This window comes from Mirounga angustirostris, unplaced genomic scaffold, assembly GCF_029215605.1.
Source record: "Mirounga angustirostris isolate CCGP_5_RB_7025 unplaced genomic scaffold, mMirAng1.0.hap1 SCAF_16, whole genome shotgun sequence".
NCBI classification, from domain to species: domain Eukaryota; kingdom Metazoa; phylum Chordata; class Mammalia; order Carnivora; family Phocidae; genus Mirounga; species Mirounga angustirostris.
In genome coordinates, this window is record NW_026991724.1 from 13124176 (window position 1) to 13145493 (window position 21318).

The 21318-nt window shown below is 47.9% G+C and overlaps 2 protein-coding genes across 4 annotated transcripts in view; both read right to left on the minus strand.

Moving 5' to 3' along the window:
* VAC14 (VAC14 component of PIKFYVE complex) overlaps window positions 1-10132 on the minus strand; it is a 100708-nt gene extending 90576 nt beyond the window's left edge. For 2 of the 3 annotated variants that reach the window (XM_045890775.2, XM_064581247.1), the window contains exon 1: window positions 9736-10131. In XM_045890775.2, coding sequence (XP_045746731.1) covers window positions 9736-9839 — 104 coding nt within the window. In that variant the 5' untranslated portion in view covers window positions 9840-10131. Of the gene's footprint in view, window positions 1-9735 lie in introns of all 3 variants that reach the window. The other variant, XM_054511265.2, reaches the window with a different exon arrangement.
* A 5201-nt stretch (window positions 10133-15333) lies between these two features.
* HYDIN (HYDIN axonemal central pair apparatus protein) overlaps window positions 15334-21318 on the minus strand; it is a 358851-nt gene continuing 352866 nt past the window's right edge. The window contains exons 85-86 of the mRNA XM_045890776.3: window positions 17995-18219; window positions 15334-16270 (exon numbers count right to left, since the gene is read on the minus strand). Of these exons, the coding sequence (XP_045746732.1) occupies window positions 15788-16270; window positions 17995-18219 (708 nt within the window). The 3' untranslated portion in view covers window positions 15334-15787. The remainder of the gene's footprint in view (window positions 16271-17994; window positions 18220-21318) is intronic.

Consider the following 21318-nt stretch of genomic DNA (forward strand, 5'->3'; position numbering starts at 1 on the left):
CTGGGGTGAAACCTGAGAACTGTAAACCAGCTCAGCACGCAGGGAGCATGCAACGGGGGAATCCACACATCCGAGGGGCAGAAAGTCATCCAAAGTCTCCGTGTGCTTTTTGCTACTGAGGAGGGACCTGAGCTCCAGTTTCTGGCCTGACGTCTGAAGGCAAAGCAACTTCTCTCTCTCGCTCACCCCCTCCCGCCCCCCCCGCCCCCCCTGCCCCGGAGCCTAAGCTTTCTGTTCCTGCAGCAGTGCTGATGTGGCGGCATCAAAGCCTGGCCTTACAGTCTGTGAATCAGCACAGCTACAAGGAGGCCCAGGACAGGGCTTAAAGGGAGGTGCTCACACAGCTGCTCACAGATGCAGCATGCGTGGTTCAGTGGGAGAATTCTCGCCCGCCACGCGGGAGGCCGGGGTTCGAGGCCCAGCCAATGCAGAGAGCAAACTTATTTTTAATCCCAGAAGACTGGCTTTGAGATTTCACACTGCCTAAAGAATATGTGAATACAATCTGAGAACTGAGAATGACTTGTTTCTAGCTTGAGCTTTAAATATCTTGGACGAAAAATACACAGTGTCTTGAATTCCACAAACATCTAGAACCTGTGTCTCCCCGTTCTCGAGGAGCCCAGGATATGGGGATCACCAAAGCCCCTGACAGCAGCCGTGCCTCCAACTCTGGCCGCCGAGAGCACTCCCGAGGAAGCCAGGCCGTGCTTCTGCCCAGGACGAGTTCGAGCAGCACGCGGAGCGGGACTGCGCACACCCACGAGGCTTCAGCAGGGCAGCTGCGGGAGACCCAGCCGTGCCAGTGGCCCAGGCCACCCGGAACCATGGCCTCGCCCGTCTGCTTGTTTCAGGTCACAACGGTCCCTGAGCACCTGGAAAGGCCACTCTTCCCTCTTACGGAGGCAGCATCCGGACGAGTGGCTCTCTGCTCGGGTAAGGCCGGGGAGGAAACTAGACGGCACACAGGACTCGCATGCAAAGCAGAGACAAAACGATCTGGTGAGAAGCTTGTGAGGCGAGAGGGGCAGACAAGAGGGAGCAGGTCTGCCACCTGGCGGGGAGGGATGAGGCATGGCTTCGCAAGGGTCAGCATTTGAGGGGGGTGCTGAAGGATGAGTAGTGTTCGTGCTGGAACTGTTCGGAACCAGGAAGCCCAGAGAGAGGAACCGCGTGAACGCTGGCTCAGAGGAAGGAGAGAGGCATCTGGTTTGGCAGAGTGAAGGACACGAGTAGAGGACAGCTGGGTGAGAGGGCTGGTGAAACTGCTCCCAGGCTTGTGCGTTGCCGAGGAACTGGCATTTACTTCTGGTGGCAGTAAGGAGCCACGGACAGTAAGAGTGATCTGCAGTGGTGGGCGGTAAGGGTCTGAATGGCATTAGGGAGCTCTGAAAAATCCGAAGGCTTATAGAGACTGCATGGTGAGAGAGTGTGAGGGACAGGGCTCATTAATGCTGGGGTGACAGCCTGCATGAGCACCAGGGTCTCCCGAAGGCAGGAGATGGGCAAGCAGGATGTTTGTTTGTATTTAGCACTCCCCGCCCCCCCGACTCTGAGTACCTTTCTCATTTGTTTGACACCAACACCACCAGCCTCCCCACCCTGAATCCTTCCAGGGCTCAACACGGCACCTCAAGCCACCGCAAAAATAGTGACTCACTTAAGTCTGGAGGCCCCAGAACCCCGCACACTTGCAGGTAGGTCCAGGAAAATACGAAAATGGTTCCCCTGGGGCGCCTGGGTGGCTCAGTTGGTTAAGCGACTGCCTTCGGCTCAGGTCATGATCCTGGAGTGCCGGGATCGAGTACCGCATCGGGCTCCCTGCTCGGCAGGGAGTCTGCTTCTCCCTCTGGCCCTCCCCCCTCTCATGTGCTCTCTCTCAAATAAATAAATAAAATCTTAAAAAAAAAAAAAGAAAAAGAAAAAAAAAAGAAAATGGTTCCCTGGACAGGGAAGCCATGAGAACATGCTCTCACCAATGCCATCAGCTTGGAAAGCACTGGGGCTGGCTCTGTAGGTCAAGTCCTGGGGCGCCAGTGGGAAAAGCTGTCTCACAAATCAAGGCCACTACTCTTTACCTGGCACTCCGGGCGACCGCAACAGCCCTGGGCTGACCTCTCTAGTCTTACTGCCCCTGCCCTGTGTGACCGTCCACTCCAGCCAGACCTGCCTTCATCCTGTAAGCCTGCGCCCTGCTCACTCTGCCCCTAGTGCCCCACTCTCTGGGAAAACTCCTGCTCCACAACCTACCCAGCCTTCAAAGCCTGGCTCAAATCCAGCCCTGCCTCTCCCGGCCATCTCAGGAAGGGGTCACTCCTCCTCTGAATTCTGAAGGACTCAGTGGCCCTCTCACTCGCCTCCCAGCAATGCACTGGCGAATGTCACTGTCACTCTCAGGTGCACGTTTCTGTCTCCACAGTCCCGACTGAAGCCCCGACTGCCTGCGTCTCTCGTGCCAGCCCTCTCGGGGTCCAGTGCTGTGCGCCCGGCTCATGCGGATCAGGCAGCGCGGCCTGGGGACTGGACCGAAGGACCGCACGAGCAGCGCTGAAGGACAGCACGAGCTGTGGGCAAACTCGGCCGGAGCCCCATGCTGCCATACGGGTGACCTGGGGCGGCCTACTCTTCTAAACCTAACCAGCTGGCTTAACCACTATTGTATCCGGGGGCCCTCAGCCCCGAGCATTAGGATTCAGCTTAGGGGGGCAAAGGATACCACTACCGAGATCCCCACAGGTACACGGTGAAGGGCCCAGGTCACCAGCGCTGTGGCTGGGGAAAGATGCAGATGCCACAGTGTGCTCTGAAGGCCACCTGCCAAGGGGCAAAGGGGTGCTGTAACCCCTCTCTAGGTGCTCCAAAATAGGCCCATCGACGAGACTGGCCTCTGCACTTCGCAGGAGTGTGCACAGAGAAAAACGCACTACAAAGGGAGGCAGAGTAAGCGAAGCTGAAACTCTGGGCGCTCCCGGATGCAGGCCGAGTTTCCCTTCAAAGGACCACACTGATTCCTCTTTCATCCCCAGGTGGCCAGCCACACGCAGGGATCTGAAGCTGCACTAGTTTTGAAGTGAATATCTGGTCCAGAAACTCTCACGATCACAAATCCCTGGGACCCTCACTGCCGTAAAGGTCACAGGCATTATGTTCTGTGTGCCAGAGAAGAGGGGCTGCTTCTGCCTGCTTCTCTCTCAAAAGGGCTGAAAACCCAGGCTGATGAGGTGTCCTTAGAGGCTGCTCAGAGCCTCCATTCTTGTGGTCAGAGGTGTCGCCAGATGGCAGAAATGCTCATTCCCCACAAGGCACAAACCCAATGTGGCAACTCCAAGCTCGTGATGTGGCCCCCAACAGCGCCAAGTGCCACACTGACACCCCCCTCCTCGACAGAAGGAACCCCAGACGGGGGAGGACATATTCGGAAGCTCTCATCAGGAGAGGCCCGGGGCCACCGTCTCAGCAACGTAACCACAGTCTGTCGCTGGACCCCCTTGGCCTCCGCAACATAGCGGCGACAATCACGGGCCACACGAGGACTGGTGGTGGATGCCTTCCCGGGCACACTGAGGCACACTCTACACTGAGGATTTCTGTTCCTCCCTGGAACCACCTCCTTCTGCATGGATTACCACCTCATCCTCCAGAAGTGAAACAGCCTCAGGGAAACCAAATCCCCTGCCCCGGCTCGCAGAGGATCTGAACCCGTGACACACCTCAAAGCCTGAGCCCTTTCAACTGTACACCAGTTCCTCTCTCCCGTCTTCGGCATCAGCTGCACAGAGAATGCACCCAGGGACAGAGTGAACTCCCCTTGTGGAGAACTCCCCTTGTGGAGGCCCCAAGCGAAATGCAGCTTTCTCCACACAGTTTCCCATCCTGTTCAGTGTTCAGACATCCCTGAAGCATTCCTCCACGACACACAGGGACTACAGATGACGCGCGTACTGGAGATGTTCTGGAACGCTCTACAGCCGGACTTCTACTATGAAGGCAAGAAATAACCATTTGCTGAGCACTTACTAGCTGCTAGGTGATAAATGCTGGATGCTTTACATACATTATCTAATTTAAACTTTAAAACAAATCCCTGGGTTAAGTACTATAACACCCATTCTACAGATGGCAGAAACTGAGGCTCAGAGATGTTAAGAAACTTACAAGGTCACACAACTTATAGATGACAAGTGCAGAAACCAAACCAAGGTTTTTCTGACTCTAAGGTCTTAAAGTAATTCCCACTATGTTGCACTATCTCCCTCCTCAAATATCCCAGCTGCCACTTGTCAGATGCCTACTGGCTGCCAAGCACTTTACGTTTCTCATTTCACTGAATCCCAACCCCTTTTCATCTGGTGATGTCCAAATGTCCCAGCCAGCAGGTTTTAGTCACTGCACTCATGTTCCTATGTCTCCAGAGATGTCCTTGGCTGTAAGGTGGGGTCACACGGTTTCTAGAGAGTAAGAGAAGGCATGTAATGTGCTCTTTGTTGCACATGCTCACAGAGCAGTATTAGTGCAATGTCAGAATCAGAGAGACAAACTGTGATCTCACACACACCATACAAGATCACGTTCATCCACTAATTGTTGACTGAGAACCTGCCATGCTTCTGGCCCCAAAAAAGGAGCCAAAGAAGAATCCAGAGTTGTGTTTATGCTCGTGGTGTAAAGCTCTCAGTGGCCTTGGGGCTGTTGTCTCTTGTCCTGGCAAGTCCACGTATCCCTCGTACTTCTCTACAGCACGGGCTGTGTTCAGACGGCACATCCGGGCAGCAACTTCCCAGAGATAATCTGGGTAAACATCTCCATCTGCTCTGCTGAGTATTTAAGTAATTGTTTCCACTTGCTTGCTAGTCTCCACTAAGTAAACAGGAAAAGTGGAATGTTTGCCTCTAAGCAAGGACCGAAGACCTTCTGAAAAGGCCTCAGAGTTACCCAACAAAATACACTGAGCTTCCACTGGCTGCAATCAGCGGAAAGACCATAAAGGAGAAACGAGTCCGAGACAGCAGCTGTTTGAATCTCAGGTGACAATAACTGTGACCACTTCATGAGTGCTTCCCTCACATTGCAATAAAACACTACTCTTATTTTTTTTAATTGCTGTAATTCACATACCATAAACTCACTCTTTCAGTGCGTGTGGTTCAGTAGTTTTTTGTGTACCCATTAGCAGTCACTCCCCATGTTCCCCAAATCCCATCCCTAAGCCCTAGGCAACCACTAATCTACTTTCTCTCTCTGAATTGGCCTATTCTAGATAATTCATAGAAGTGAAATTTTCATATAAATCAAACACATGGCCCTTCGTGACTTAGCCTAATGTTTTCAAGGTGCATTTGTGTTTAAGATGAGGAAACTGAGGCACAGAGGAATGAAACCTGAGGTCACAGACTCACATGCTGACAGGGGCCAAGCCAAGCAGGAGATACAAGGCAGGACAAGGGAGGAAGGCTGTGGTGAAAGTGCCAATACAGGAAGCAAACTGGGGAGCCCATGTCCTGGCCGGAAGGGAGGCCCCTAGGTCCCCCTTATCTGTTATGTGGGACGGTGGGCCCCACAGAGACACACTTCCCATTCCTTAAGAGAAGCCAAAACCTGAGCTTCACTATGAAATTTCTCAATTTAAAATACCTTGCAATTCAGATCAACCCAAACAGGTCTACCAGCAGGACACAGCCCCTAGCTACGGGTCTGTAACCCCTAGACTGAGCAGTCTGTGGAGGGCCCCACCGCTACTTGCATCCAGCAGGGCTGGGCGGAATTCCGACCCACGCTTGCCTTCAGGCACTGGTGATAAACAGTGTCTCCCTGCAGCAGCCAGAGGGTAGGCTCCAGAGCCAGGTCAAACTCAACAGTTAACCTCTATCTGATCACAGAGTGCCAAGGATCCCTGCCCCCTCCCCGGCAGGCAAAGGGCACATTATCCCACAACCACCCTCCCCAACTTGGGCTCTGATGTTCTCAGGGGCATGGCCTGGGCACCCTACATTTACTGGCTTCTGGAACTCAAAGTTCAGGAACACTAGGCACTGAGTCCATCCCTGGTTACCATGAAGGGCGCTGTCTCTCTGAGCCTGCAGTGGGGGGGCCCTGCCACCAGAGTGTGGGGCATGGCACCCCCAGCAGAGCGAGCAACCCCTGCAGTTACCCGAGTGCCTCCTAGCATTTCTCTTCCACACTACACTCTTCTGGAGAGCAGAGCCCGGGATCTTACCAACCTTTTCATCAGGACTGATCAATGACAATATCCCCTGAAATCGAGGGCCCACCAAACCTGACACAGCCATTCTAAAATCTTAGCCTAAGTGCCTTATCCTTTAGCAAACTGTGTGGGCATGTTGGCGGGAGGCTGTGGAGGGAAAAGCTCTCCAGGACTGTGCACAGCAGGCTCACGTATTTAGCGATCAGATCTTAGGTCACTTAACCCAGCCTGCTCTTGAGATTCTAGAGTTCAAGGTTCATTTGAGCCAGCATTCACATCTCTGCATTTTTAGTGTCTCAGAGTCCTGTCATCAAGAAAAAACGCCCTTCTCTTATTATGAATTTTAATCCTTCACTGGAAAACCATATGCATCACTGGCTCTGTCCAACTGAGCAGATGATTCTGGAAAACCAAAAGTGGCAGTTAAAAGAACCATGGAAATGCTTGAGTATGAAACTTCCTTTATTAAATATATGTGCTCTTCTTGGTAGGGAAAACCATTCACTGTAGTGGGGAAGCTTTTTGAGACAGAAGAACCTGGGTTTAGGGGCGCCTGGGTGGCTCAGTTGGTTAAGCGACTGCCTTCGGCTCACGTCACGATCCTGGAGTCCTGGGATCGAGTCCCGCATCGGGCTCCCTGCTCAGCGGGGAGTCTGCTTCTCCCTCTGACCCTCCTCCCTCTCATGCTCTCTGTCTTTCATTCTCTCTCTCTCAAATAAATAAATAAAATCTTAAAAAAAAAAAAAAAGAACCTGGGTTTTTTATCCAGGTTCTAGCTATGAGACCTTGGGAAGAGTACTCAACCTCAAGGAGCTTCTGTTTCCTCGTCTGTGAAATGCCACCACCTAGCTTGTATTCTGAAGCCATGCAAAATAAAGAGATAAGGGGTGTGCAATGACCAAATGAAGGGAGGCTTCCTTACCCTCCTTTCCCCAAATCAGGCAGATAGTGCTTTACACATGATCATTTTTTAAAAAATGATTACTGTTATGGATTGAATTGTGTCCCCACAAAATTTGCATGTTGAAGCTCTAAACCCCACTGTGACTGTGTTTGGAGACAGGGTCTACAGGAAAGTAATTAAGGTTAAATGAGGTCATAAGCCTGTAGTCCTGATAAAACAGGATTAGTGTCTTCATAAGCAGAGACACCAGAAAGCTCTTTGGTGAAGCACAAATAAGTCACTATCCCTAAGCAATCTGTGATACATATATTGAGGAAAATATCAAACTGGGCACTCCCCATTCCAAATATGGCTGAAGAAGGCTAGAAACAGATTAGGGCCCTCTATACCAGTGCTTCTCAGACTTTAATGTATACACAAATCACCCACGGATAGTATCAAAATGCAGATTCTGATCCAGAGGTCGGGGGTGAGGCTGGAGAATCTCTTTCTAACAAGCTCCCCAGTGATCCTGATGCTGCTTGTCTGGGCTACACTTTTGGCAGCAAAGTCCTTAGACTGCAATGTTACTTCCCCACCAAAAACGTATGGTCATTCACTCATTAAGACACCAACTGTCAAATGCTGTGTCAAGTGCTGAGGATAAAACAGGGTCTCTGCTCTTAAGGAGTCCATAGTCTAGTTAAGTCCCTAGGTTTCTCTGAATTCCACAAATCAAGGGCAGTGTCGAATACAAAAAAAGAACCCCCTTAAAGACAAAACCCTAACAGCACAGCCTGCAGAGTGAGAGCACTTACATGTGCTATGCTCAAGGCAACAGTAATGCTGAGATGAACACCTCTACTCAAGGACTCAACAGATGATTCAAGCTATGAGGAAAATCAGACATTCCTGAGAACAGACTGGGTGACGGCCAAAATCAGGTGTCAATGTAGCTTCAAAGCCAATAAAACCCATGGACATGGAGCCATGTCGATACATCAGCTCTAAGTCTCCTACTCAGTACAGTGATACTCATCTTTAAGACTTGTTAGCACGTATTGAATGGAGCACTGGGTGTTATACACAACCAATGAATCATGGAACACTACATCAAAAACTAAGGATGTAATGTATGGTGATTAACATAATAAAATAAAATTAAAAAAAAAAAAAAAGACTTGCTAGCATTAGTAATAGCCAGGGCATAAACAAGCAGAAGTATGGAAATAGAGCAGACAAGAAAGTGGTGCTTGATGAAAGCAGCTAGGTGGTTTGGGACATACTGAATGTTAGTGCTGAATGAGAGGGTCCTCTTAACACAGTCCAAACCCTTTAGGCGAGGAGGAAAGGAAAACCAAAAGCCGTTAAGGCAGTGAGTCTCACCTGGGGTGATTTTTTGCACTCCCAGGAGATATTTGGAGACATTGTCTGGAGACATTTTTGGTTGTTACAAATGATGGAGAACTACTGGTATCTACTGGGTAGAGATGAATGATGCTGCTAAAAATCCTACAATGCACAGGACAGTCCACCACAACCAAGACTTATCTGTCCCAAAATGTCCATCATGCTGAGGTTAAGAAACCCTGAGTGAAGCAATCTACCCAAGGTCAAAGAATGAGTATCACACCATGGACTAGACTGGAGCTGTCCAACATTCTGCAGTGATGCAAAGGTTCTAAGACCTGTACTTTCCATGACGGTCGCCAACAGCCACATGTGGCTACCGAACATCTAAAGTATGGGTAGTGTGACTGAGGAACTTGATTTAAAATTTTTATTTTATCTTTAATAATTTATGCATAAATAGCCACGCAGGGCCAGTGGGTATCCTACTGGAGAGGGGAGGACTACAATCCATGTGTCCTGACTCCCAGTCTGGCATTCTTCCAAATTTCACAGCCTGATTCTTTCCGCTTTTTTTGAAATCACCCACCCACCTGACTTTATCACAAAGATTTGACTGAAAAAAACCAAAAAACAAATGTAAAATAACAGCAGAAAATCTTAATGAATGAAACATTCCTAGTTGAACACCTTGTTTTGTACACTGGGAAATAAAGCAAAAAGTCAGATCATCCTTACACATACATATAGTAAGAGTGTAGAAGTAAGAAAGGTCAGATTATTCCTTCCACCTGCAGGGAAGGGTGATATGGCAGAGATAAAATAAACAGCCCTCTGAGTCTTGAGGTTTCGGACCTGATTTCTCCACTTGGTCACTCAACAGTCCCTTTCACTTTTCAGAAGCTGGGTAAGAAATGAGGCAGGTCAACATCATTAGCATATGCTTATGCTTCCCACTTCCCTCCCATCACAGAGGCCCCTCTCTGATTTGCAGGTTTTGATGGAGTCCACACGGAAGACAAGCCGTGTGCCAGGCACTGTGCTATAGCACTACACATAACGCTTTGTCGCTTTATTCGCACGGCAGTCCTCTGGGGCACCACGGCGGTTAGAGAACTTGGCTCAAGTCATACAGCCCGTCAAAAGCAAAGCTAGGACTCCTATTCTCCTGCGCTGCGCTAAGGGCCTAAAACTGGCTGGAAAGGCGTGAAGAGTCCCCCCAAAGAGCAGGAGCCCTGCGCAGCCAGGGCGGGGTCCTGGCTCTGGTCCCCACGCCCAAACCCAGGTGCCGGCGTCTTACTTCTCGATCTCCAGCGCTGCCACCTTCCGCTTTTCGTAAAGCTTGTCATTGAGGGCGCGCACGATGTTGGGCGTGAGCGGTGCGAAGTCTTTCTCGGGGTTCATGGTGGCAGCTCGGGCGCTCCCCGGAGCCCCGCGACTCCTCAGCCCGCGGCTGCCCGGGCGGCGCCGGGGCCGGGGGAGTCTGCGGCTCCGCGCTGCCTGCGGCGCCGGCTCATGGACCACGCCGCCTTGGGCCTGCCTGCCTCGCTCCGCCGCCTGGCGCCGTCTCGGAACCCGGGCCTGGACCCAGCCCCCGCACACCTGTTCCCGACCTCCCAACGGCTTACGCGACCCGCTCCCGCCCGGCACCGGCAGTGCTCAAGGGGCAGCGGCCATATTACTCGGATCACGTGACTCTGCAGCCGCTTCCGCCTTCCGCCGCGAGGACCCGCCCCTCGCCAGCCACGCCCCCGCACGCAGGCTGCAGGTGCGTTGTCCACGCCCCCACAAGGCTCCACCTCCTCTCCTCACGCCCCCGTGTGGTTCGAGATGGGGCTGTGTGGGGCGCGTGTCCCGTGCACTCAAGTGCCCGCACGTGGTTGGCAAGGCGCGTGGTGGGCTTCTGTGTACGTTTGGGAGCACGAAGGGTCTCATGGAGCCTGACTTACTTAGCATAACTTACTAAATACTTATTGAATCCATTAGTTCATTTACTATTTAGTCACCAGTTTTGCATGTGGCAATGTTCCCCAAATTGGAGTAATACCGTCGTTAGTTTCGCCATATTCTAACCACCTGTACTGTTAAAAAAATTGTTTCTCAAACCAACTTACTTCAAAAATCTTACTTTAGTCTTATGTGCTAAAATCATGGCTGTGAATAGTTACATGTTTTTAAAACATTAAAATAAATTCTTTAAAAAATTTTTTTTAAAAGATTTTATTTATTTGACAGAGAGCGAGTGAGCAAGAGCAGGAACACAAGCAGGGGGAGTGGGAGAGGAAGAAGCAGGCTTCCTGCAGAGCAGGGACCCCAATGCGGGGCTCAATCCCAGGACCCTGGGATCATGACCTGAGCCAAAGGCAGACACTTAACAACTGAGCCACCCAGGCACCCCTAAAATAAATTCTTTTTTTTTTAATCTTTTTTTTTTTTTTAAGATTTTATTTATTTAGCAGAGAGAGACACAGCGAGAGAGGGAACACAAGCAGGGGGAGTGGGGGAGGGAGAAGCAGGCTTCCCGCCGAGCAGGGTGCCCGATGCGGGGCTCGATCCGGGGACCCTGGGATCATGACCTGAGCCGAAGGCAGACGCCTAATGACTGAGCCACCCAGGCGCCCCTAAAATAAATTCTTTTTTTTTTTTAAGATTTTATTTATTTATTTATTTGAGAGAGAGAGAGAGAGAAACAGCATGAGAGGGGATAGGGTCAGAGGGAGAAGCAGGCTCCCCGCCGAGCTGGGAACCCGATGCGGGACTCGATCCCAGGACTCCGGGATCATGACCTGAGCCGAAGGCAGTTGCTTAACCAACTGAGCCACCCAGGCGCCCCTAAAATAAATTCTTAATTAAAAACAATACTACCTGTCTACTACCTAAAAATCTCAGGTACCAACAGTGGCTGTCTCCCCACCATTTGGGACTCCGGAGAGTGTGTTTATCGTGCTTGAATACCTTAGAGGGCTGGGTTTTTTGTTTTTTGTTTTTTTGCGTTTGTGTTTTTTTTAAATGTGGCAACATTTTAAAAGCACTTTATGGATGTATTGTGGCTAACAGGCAGATGCATCAGACAGAGTTCCTTATTGTAAGCTTCCATAGTGGACAGAGATCTTAGGACAAAGACTGGACCACAGTGGAGCCCAAAGAGTATTAAATATGAGCATAATACATGACGGTACTTTTTCTAATGAGTGAAAAGTATGCATGTGAATCTGACAACAAAGTTGAAAATAGAGTCTTATCCTCAATTCATAGATCAGAATCTATGGGACACAAGTGAGGGGGTGTGGTAGGCAGACCCAAAGGTATGTTCCCTTTGGGTACATACCCTGTATAGTCCCCTCCCCTTGAGTGTGAACAAGACTTGTAAATACAGTGGACTGTCACTCCAACAGTTATGTTATATAGCAGAAGGGAATTTGTAGATGTAGTTAAAGTCCCTAATCAGTTGACTTTAGTAAATAAAAAGGGAGATTATCCCGGGTGGGTCCAACCTAATCAGATGAGGCCTTAATAATAGTCAGAAGGCATCTGAAGCAGGAGAGAGATTCTCCTGCTGTCCTTGAAGAGTAAACAGTAACAAAAGTGAACTATCTCTGATTGGCCACATGATAAAGACCTGAGAATGCCCTCTAGTTGCCAACACTGATCTCCTGAGGGTTGTCAGTTGCCAAGAAAATGGGGACTTCAATCATATGGCTGTAAGGAAATGAATTTTGTCAATACACCAGGGGAACTTGGAAGTGGATCTTTTCCTAATTGAGCTTTCAGATGAAGATGCAGCTGGCTGGCATCTTGATTTCAGCCTGTGAGACCCTGAGCCAAGAACCCAGTTCAGTCCATTCTGGACTTCTGACCCATGGACACTGTGAGATGAGAAACTCGTGTTGTTTTAAGCTGCTGGATTTATGGGAATTTGTTATGCAGCCATACGAACAAGTACAAAAGCTAACCCAAAAGTCAGTAAGTCATGGAGGCATTGTGTCTAGAAAAATCTGTGAAAAAAGTGCTTTCCTTTACCAGCAGGGTTTTCACAGCTTTTAAAACTTTTCCCAGCACAGTCCAATGACTGAAGGTGGGTGGACCACCAATCTGAAACTGCTCCAAAGTTAGATCTGTCGCCAGAAAAAATGTTTTGCTTAGTAGTTTCCTCCTCTTACCTTGATTCCAGGTGGCACCAATAAGGACGTTTCCAAATGTCTTTGCCAAGTTTATGTCTTTAGGATTTTTGATGATGGTTGATGCAAAACAATGAAAAAAATTAAGTCAATGGGAATGATTTGGACCTATTTCTCTGGTGTGTATTCACTTCCACTGGACCATATCTAATATAATGTTTCATCTGTTTCTTTTGCTGTTTGGTTTGGCTTTTTCTTAAAGGTGAACCGAATTTCCCAAGGGTCATAGTGAGATAGTTTTTAATAATTGAAACAGTAATGTTTTGACCAGAAGGAACTCTTTTCTCTTGAAATCACATTCTGGACTAGGTTGCTAAGAAACCAGTTTTTTACTCAAGGCCCAAACCAATGCTTTGTCCTACCTTTAGTTCAGAAATTCCTCAGGGGGGAAGAAAAGGTGGTTTCTTTTCTCTGATCTCTTGGAAAATGCCAACTAATTAAGGTTATTTATGCATTCCTGGACTGGCTGTGGGGTTAAGAAAGCCCAAGGCCACCGTTGCCTTCTCCACGTGCTCACTCCTCTGACCCCGGTGACCAGTCCTGGCCAGGCCGGCCACACTCAGACACTTCTAGGCTAGGTGGTCTGCTTTGCTGAGAATGTATCCTTAGAGGGAAATTTCCACTAGCTTGTGTCAGAGTGTTCATTTTCACCAAGCTTCTCCCCCAGGCCTCTGGTGAAGTACTTGGCAATCCCAGGTTTGCCAAAATGAAACAATTTTGTTATTGTCTTTTTGAGGTGGAGGAAGTATGAGAAAGACCTCAAGAGAAGAGATATATCATATCTTAAGTCCTCCTGGAGAGGTGTTCCTGCTGGGGCAGGGTCTGAGCTGAGCTTCGGTCCCAGGGAGAAGGCCTGCTTCCTCACTCCAGACCAGGCGGCTTTGGGCTCTAGACTCAGTGGCTTAGGGAGAGCTGGAGTAGGGCTGAGGTAGGGGAATTGGCCCTGGCCACCCGGCGCCACTTGGCTGGTGGTGACACTTGGGAAGTGGCCAGGGTCTAGGGTCCTCCTGGAGAGCAGCAGGGCTGTGGGTCCCACAAAGGCTCAGCTTCCATAGTCGCCTTTAAGGCAACCGCTCTTAGCTGCAGAGTGCGCATCGTCCCCTAGAGATGCCTTAAAATGCACACGCTGATCCAGGAGGTCTGGGACAGCCCCAGATCCTGCACCCCTAGCACGTCCGTCCCAGCTGGTGCTGGGGCAAGGCAGTTGCGGCTTCACAGCTGTGCTGGGCAGCGTGCTCCTCGGACCCGTAGCAACGGCCTCACGGGGAACTAAAGCTACTAAATCAGACCCTCTGAGGATGGGGCCTGATGGCCTGTGGGGTAGCAAGCCCTCTGGGTGATTTCAGTAGATAACAAAAGTTGAAAAGCCCTGCTTTCATCAGACTCTGGGTGTTTGCTAGTCATAGCGTGTGCTCATTGATCTCCGCATCCTCTCAGATGGCTGCGCGGTGTGCTCTTTGCTCATTTAACCATCTGGAAAATCTGCATCTAGTTTTTGCCTTATGTCCCTTAACAGCATCTTTAGTGGTTCCGCAGATCGACAGTTACCTGTAGGTCTGCAAATACTTTAGCTGAGCGCAGGGTCTACTGGGCTGAGAGTTGGGGGGGAGGTACAAAAGGATGAGAAGACTCTCCCTCCATTAAACAAACAAACAAACAGGAAACCACACCTCTAAAAAGCAATAAGGGCTTCTTAAAACACATAAGGTTTATGTGTTTTAAGACGTAAGACCTCTAAAACACAATAAGGGTTGCTGGGCCACACCCCTGGAGCTTCTGACTCTGCAGGTCTGGGTGTGCCTTGAGGATGTGCATTTTTAATGCATTCCTTGGGGAATGCTGCAGCTGCTGGGCCAGGGACCATTCTTCAGAACCCCCTGTTGGGAGCACTCGTCATCTCCTTTCATGCTTTCTCCCTCTCTGGCAGGTAGGCTGTTGGGGATGCCGAGGGGGGAGGAGGTGGCGACAGGGGACCCTCAGGCATGAGCGTGCAGAAGCAAATCCACTCCAGGGCCAGTCGCAATCATCTTTATTTCATCAGGTGGCGCCAACAGGTAAGTGGTCCTATTATTATAATTATTTTTTTAAGTGGTCCTATTAATACACATTGCAGGACCCAGGGCTAGAGTCTGGGCTAAGGCAGATGTCCCACTCCTCCTTGGAGGTGGTGCTTCCCTGGTGCTTTCCCTCTTAAGAAAGGCACTGACTTAGACCTCACCCTTCCTGTACATACAGAATGGCTGCAGTTTAACCACATCAGATTGCGGTGTGGTCCTCCCTTGGAAGTAGATCCCTGACTCCGTTGCAGCATTAATGGCCAGGTGGGTGTAGGACTTGTAGCATTGGTTCTCAACACTGCTGTACAAATTTGGAAGAGAAAAGGACGCCCACATCCCTCCCCAGACTAATTAAATCAGAATGTGAGGTGGAAGGGTCTGGAGCAGAACTGGCCGATTGGGACGTGCAGACAGGTAGGGAATCGCTGTGCTACGGGCTGACTGCTCTGCACAGGGCTGGGCTTGGGAGTGGGGGACTGGGGGCTCTGCATTTCTCCGGGACCCGGCCTTCAGGGAGAACTTTCTGTGGGGAACAGATACAGGATTCAGAGATGGAGGGATCATCCCCGGCCCCTGGCCCTGCAATAATGGTGCAGGTGTCATCCATTATCATTTTGAAAATAGTGTCTTGTTTGGCTTTTACATGAAAGCAGAATAAAATATCATTTCAAAAGAGAGTCATGTCTAAGAGCTCTTTGAACCATTATGGATTTTTAAAAGGCACTGTGGGGGCCCAGTGTCATGCACTAAGTGCTATCTGATAGGAGGTCATGAGTGTGATATCTATGTCATCTTATTAAAAATGGGGATCATTCCTTGAGCTTTGGGGATATGATTAGAAACTAAATTCAGGGACTTGCCCTTGTGAAGTGCAACATAGCTTTTTTTTGTTGTTGTTGTTGTTGGCATGTGTAATATGGAATATATATATATTTCATATATATATATTTGGAATGCATATAATATGGAAATAAGTGCCCCGATAATTGAAGGAGGAGATAAAACAGTAGCTGTAGAATTCTGACTATTTTCTCTGTTCTTCGCCAAGGTAGAATAATACATAGATTCTAAGGTTGAGGAGATGGCTTTCCATTGATGTAGCTGACCTTAGTTACCACTAAGGGGTGATTCCCTTCAGGTAATAAACCCATTTAACACCTGCTTCATTGCCTTCACTGGGAGGACAAGACACAATCAGCTTGCTGGTGATGGGCGTTTTGCTGCCTGACGGGTTTCCTTCAAAGGAGACAGTGATATTGTTGATCTTCTTGGGCCGCACGGAGTCTACAGCACGAACAGAGAAGGCTGGGTTCTCCACAATGAAGGAGAAGGTGACTGGATGATAGAAAATGTTCTTGAAGGGGATGACTATGTTGTACCCTGCCCGGATCAGGAAGGGACCTTGGGGCTTCGGGGGCAGAGCCACTCCGAAGAGGGGGATGATATACTCCCCGCCTGTAATCGATGACAGCATCAGGATGCCCTTGGTCTCGCCCAGGTGGCTGGGCTCAAAATAGACCTCCACACTGACTTCCGTGCCTCCTTGAGCCCCTGGGGCTGCGTTAATGATCTTTTCCGTGTGGAAGTCTTGACAGTCAGTCTGAAAGAGGAAGAAATGCACTTGGTTCACAAGGGATCCCACAGAGCACACGGGCAGCTCGGGCCCATCCCCCGCCTGCCCACCCGCTCTCGGACATCAACTAACCTACGTTTGTATGAGGCTGGGCAGGTCATTAAAAGTTGTGCCCTTATAAGTCCCTTGAAGAGTAGGTAATACTAATTATTATACCCATTTTGCTACAAAGAAATTGAGGCCAAGCAATGTTAAATGACTTGCCAGATATACCAAGCAGGGTTACAGAAGTGTGGCCTTCACTAGTGGCCCCCCTATCTGGCTCTTCTCTTCTCCCACACCCATGAAAGGCTGAACACTCTGGCTCCTCATGGATGGGGGGGGGGTCTAGTTCTCAACAGTTAGTTTTGAGCAGAAGTGAAAGGGGTCACTTCCACACTAGGGCACTCGCTTGTCAGTGCAAGGCCCTTTGGGATCTTTTCACCCCTCTGGCACTATGACCTGAGACGTCTGAGCTGGTGGTGGCCCTTCAGCCTGGATCCCTGAATGGCTGTGATGAACAGAGTCCCCTGCTGACCCTCACTGGATAGGTAGCACAAATGAGGGACAAACCTTGGTTGTTTTAAGCCACCGAGATATCGGGGCTGTTTGTTACTATAGCATAACCTAGCTTCTCCTGACTGATATGATTGATCAAGAGCCCGGGCCTCTTGACTGTAGCCATGGAACCCAGTGTGGAGGCTGCACCTCCTAGCTCCCCTTGTTGCTAGATGTGGTCTTACACAATTTTGTTCAAGGGAATGTGAGTGGAAGGGATAAATAGAGCTCCTCGCCATCTCCCCTGGAGCTGGCTGGAATGCAGACATCATGGTAAGCCGTCTTGGTCCCTGTGGACCAAAGCAACTCCCTACAGAGGGAAGAGCCTCAGGATAGAAGGAGTCTGGATACCTGATGTCATGGAGCTACCATTCCAGCCCAAACTGCTTACGTTCACACTGTTATCTGACAGAAGAGTAACTTTTATTTTTGTTGTTATTTTGGGTTTCTGTTTCAGTGGTTAAACCTGGATTCCAAATTATATAATAGGTAACATATATGAAGCATGTACTATGAGCTAGGCTCTATGAAAACAGTTTTGTATGCATCTTTTAAAGGCCTTCGAGCAATCCTGTGAGGTTGGGGTATTATTACCATTTCTAGAAAAGGTTAGAGAGCTTTAGTAAAGTATTCAAAGAGTAAGTATTCAAGAGTAAGCCAGGGTTCAAATCCAAGGCTGTTGGATTTCACAGCCTATACTCATTGACTGGGTTCTCCACAATGAAGGAGAAGGTGACTGGATGATAGAAAATGTTCTTGAAGGGGATGACTATGTTGTACCCTGCCCGGATCAGGAAGGGACCTTGGGGCTTCGGGGGCAGAGTCACTCCGAAGAGGGGGATGATACACTCCCCGCCTGTAATCGATGACAGCATCAGGATGCCCCTGGTCTCGGGCCTACTGTCTCTTCTAGTGACCGCTGTACATGCTGTGGGAAGCAAAACTCTCCCCACCCCTACCCCAGCTTGTTAAGATAGAGTCTGTAAGGAAGAAGCCAGCCTGATGCTGTTTCTAGCTGGGAGTTTCCAGGCTAGATGAAGCCCTTGACTCCCTCTGAGTTTCATATTTCTGCACCCCCTGTATCCTCCTTCTATTCTTTTTAAGCTCAGACTTCTGGCAAGGGAAGGGCAGAGGGTGGGACAGTGGCTACTCACCCTGCAGTAGTATTCTGTCTTCTGCCGGGTGTAATTGGTGAACTTGGCAAAGATGCTCTGACCGCTGCCAAGAATGGCCTGGAAGTGGATGGGCTTTTCAGGCAGTGCTGGCGTGGCCTTCAAACTGAGCTCATACAGGTAGTAACCCAAATCACTGTTGTGCAGCATTAGTCTCCCAAAGGTTTCTCCAGCTCTCAGGGGCTGGAATTCAAATGAGAATGTGCCCTGCAAGAGAAGACAGAGGCTCCCATGATGCCAAGAGTCCAACCCATCCCTTGCTACCCAGTGACCTCAGAGTAGGTTGGTGGCAGAAATGCTGCTTCACAGCAAATGCTCACACTGATCTTGAGCCCAGGGAATCTCTGTCCAAATAGCCCTTTTTCTCCTCTGTATCCCTTCCGGCTTTCCCTAGAAATACCCTAGAGGTATTTATATATCTGGAATCTTTTTGAATCTAAAAGGTATTAGATCTTCTCTTGAGAAACACACACTTATGGCGATGGGGGTGAGTACTGCCAGCAGGAGGGCTGAAGGTCAAGCAGCTCTTTCTTTGCTCATAGCCAATCTCAGAACAGCATCCTGGGTTCTACCTTCAACTGGGAAAGATTTTCTCCTCCTTCTATTATCGCCCATGGCAAAACAAAATAAGAATCAAGAGTATGACTTATAATAACAAAATAAGGGAAACAATTCAAATGAGTTGAGCAGTAAGAACTCGGCTAAATAAATCATAGTTTACCCACTTTGGTGAAATAGTATGTAGCCATTAGAAAGGAAGAGGCAGAGCGATAAGCATTGCCATGAAAGGTGTTGATGATATTGTAAGTCAAAGGAAGGACGTTTCATAAATGTATATAAAGCATGTGCCCATTTTTATGGAGAAGATTATGTCTTTGCAGGTATAGAACAGAGACAGCAAGGATGTATTTCAAATTGTTACCAGCAGTTATCTTAGGCTGAAGGAAATGGGATTTGGGGACTTTCATTTTCTCTTCCATAGACTTTTGTATAGTTAAAATCTTTTTTTTTTTTTTGAAGATTTTATTTATTTATTTGAGAGAGTGAGAATGAGAGAGAGCAAGCACATGAGATGGGGGAGGGTCAGAGGGAGAAGCAGACTCCCCGCCGAGCAGGGAGCCCGATGCGGGACTCGATCCAGGGACTCCAGGATCATGACCTGAGCCGAAGGCAGTCGCTTAACCAACTGAGCCACCCAGGTGCCCTAAAATCTTGTTTTTATTATGAGTAGGTATAGTATCTTTTTAAAAAAGAACTAGTTCTTCTCATTGAAAAATAGAATAAAAAGAGGATATTGTTAAAGTTGTTGTAGATGTTTAATAGAAAAGAATAGAGTATACGTATTTAGATGATTTTACCACAATTAAAAAAAAATTAGATGAGAATGGGAAAATGTATGAAAGATATAACTTACAAAACCAGACTCAAGTAGATAAAGAAAACCTAGGTAGTTCTCTAACCATTAAAGAGATTTAAGCAATAGTAGAAAAGTTTTCTCTTAACAAAATTCCAGGATCATAAAGATTTACTTGTAAGTTCTATTAGATAATCTAAGTATTCCACAAATTCTCCCAAAGAAGAGAAAAGGAGGGAACCTACTTCAGGTAGCATGATTTTGATATCAAAATCAAACAAGGCTAATAGGAGAAAAGAAAACTGGATGCCAGTCCTCCCTGCCCCAAACATACATACAAAGTGCCCAATAAAAATGTTATCCAGCTAATCCAGCAATATATAAAGAAGAAAGTGTTTTATGGCAAAGATGGGTTTATTCCATGAATGAAAGGCTGGTTTAACATTTAACTGCCAATCAGTTGCCACATTGAGAGATTAAATGGAGAACAATGATTCGACCATCTCAATAGATGCAGTTAAAGGCATTTGATAAAATTACATCCATTCATGGAGTTTTAAAAAAAGCTCTTAGCAAACTAGGAATAGAAGGGGACATCCTTAATTTGATAAAGGGTATCTATAAGAAACCCAAAATAAACATAATAAATGGTGAAACTTTGAAAGCTTTCCCTTCAAGATTAGGAAAAAGGCAAGGATGCTGTCTATCGCCTTTCTAGTCAACATCGTTCTGCAGTTCCTAGATGGCCCCCAGTGGGTCATCCTCTCCCATGTTGGACCAGGGCTGGTCTGTGTGACCCCTAGTATATGGCAGAGAGACGGCATATCACTCCTGAGATTAAGAGGAAAAGACTGTGGTTTCTGTCTCGCGCATGCTCTCTCTCCTTTGTTCTCTGCTTCTCTTAGGTCACTCGCTCTAGGGGAAGCAAGCTGTCATGGTGAAAGCAGCTCTAGGGAGAAGTGTACGTGGTGAGGAACTGAAGCCTGCAGCCAACAGCCAGCAAGGAACGAAGGTCTTTCCAAAAACCACGAGTGAGTTTGGAAGCAGGTTATCCAGCCCCAGTCAAGCCTTTGAAGTGCCCGGAGTCCTGGCTGACAAGTGACTACACCCTCAGGAAAGATCCTCAGCCCAAACCACCCAGCGAAGCTGCTACTCTTGGATTTCTGAGCCTCAGAAACTCTGTAGATAATAAATGCTTACAGTTTTAAGTTGCTAATTTTTAGGGTAATTTGGCAGCTAATACATTCTTAAAATAATCCAATCAAAATCCTAATAGGTTATTTAATTTTTTTGGAGGAACACGACAAGCTGATTTATATGGAAATGCAAAGGGCCAAGAATGGCCAAGATACTCTTGAAGAACAGGAATGTGAGATGATCAAGTCTTAATATAACATCATCAGAAGGATATTATGATTTTAATTTAACTAGTAATAGAGCTTCAAAGTATATAGAGCAAAAACATGACAGAACTACAAGGACAAACAGACAAATCCCCTATCACAGTGACTTTAACATGCTCTCTTAAATCTGACCAAACAAGTAGACCAAAATATCAGAGAATTAACACCAAATGGCAAACACATGCTTTTTAAAAATAAATGGAGGATTAAAAAAAAAAGATCATATATTGGGCCATAAGCAAGTCTAAACAAATTCTAGAGGACTGAAATAATGTGGAATATAAGGACCACAAAATAATTTAAAAAACAACATGTAGAAAAATCCATACGTTTGGAAATTAGGAAACACTTGTAATAACCCGTGAGTCAAAAAAGAAATATTCATAATAATGAACGTTAGAACATTTTTGAACTTAATGATAAAAAATGCTGCATATAAAAGTTTGTACACTGCCGCTAAAGCAGCACTTAAGAGGGGGACTTACAGTCTTAAATGTGTGTAAGGGAAAATAGAGAAGACTAGAAGTAAATGCACTAAGCACTCATCTT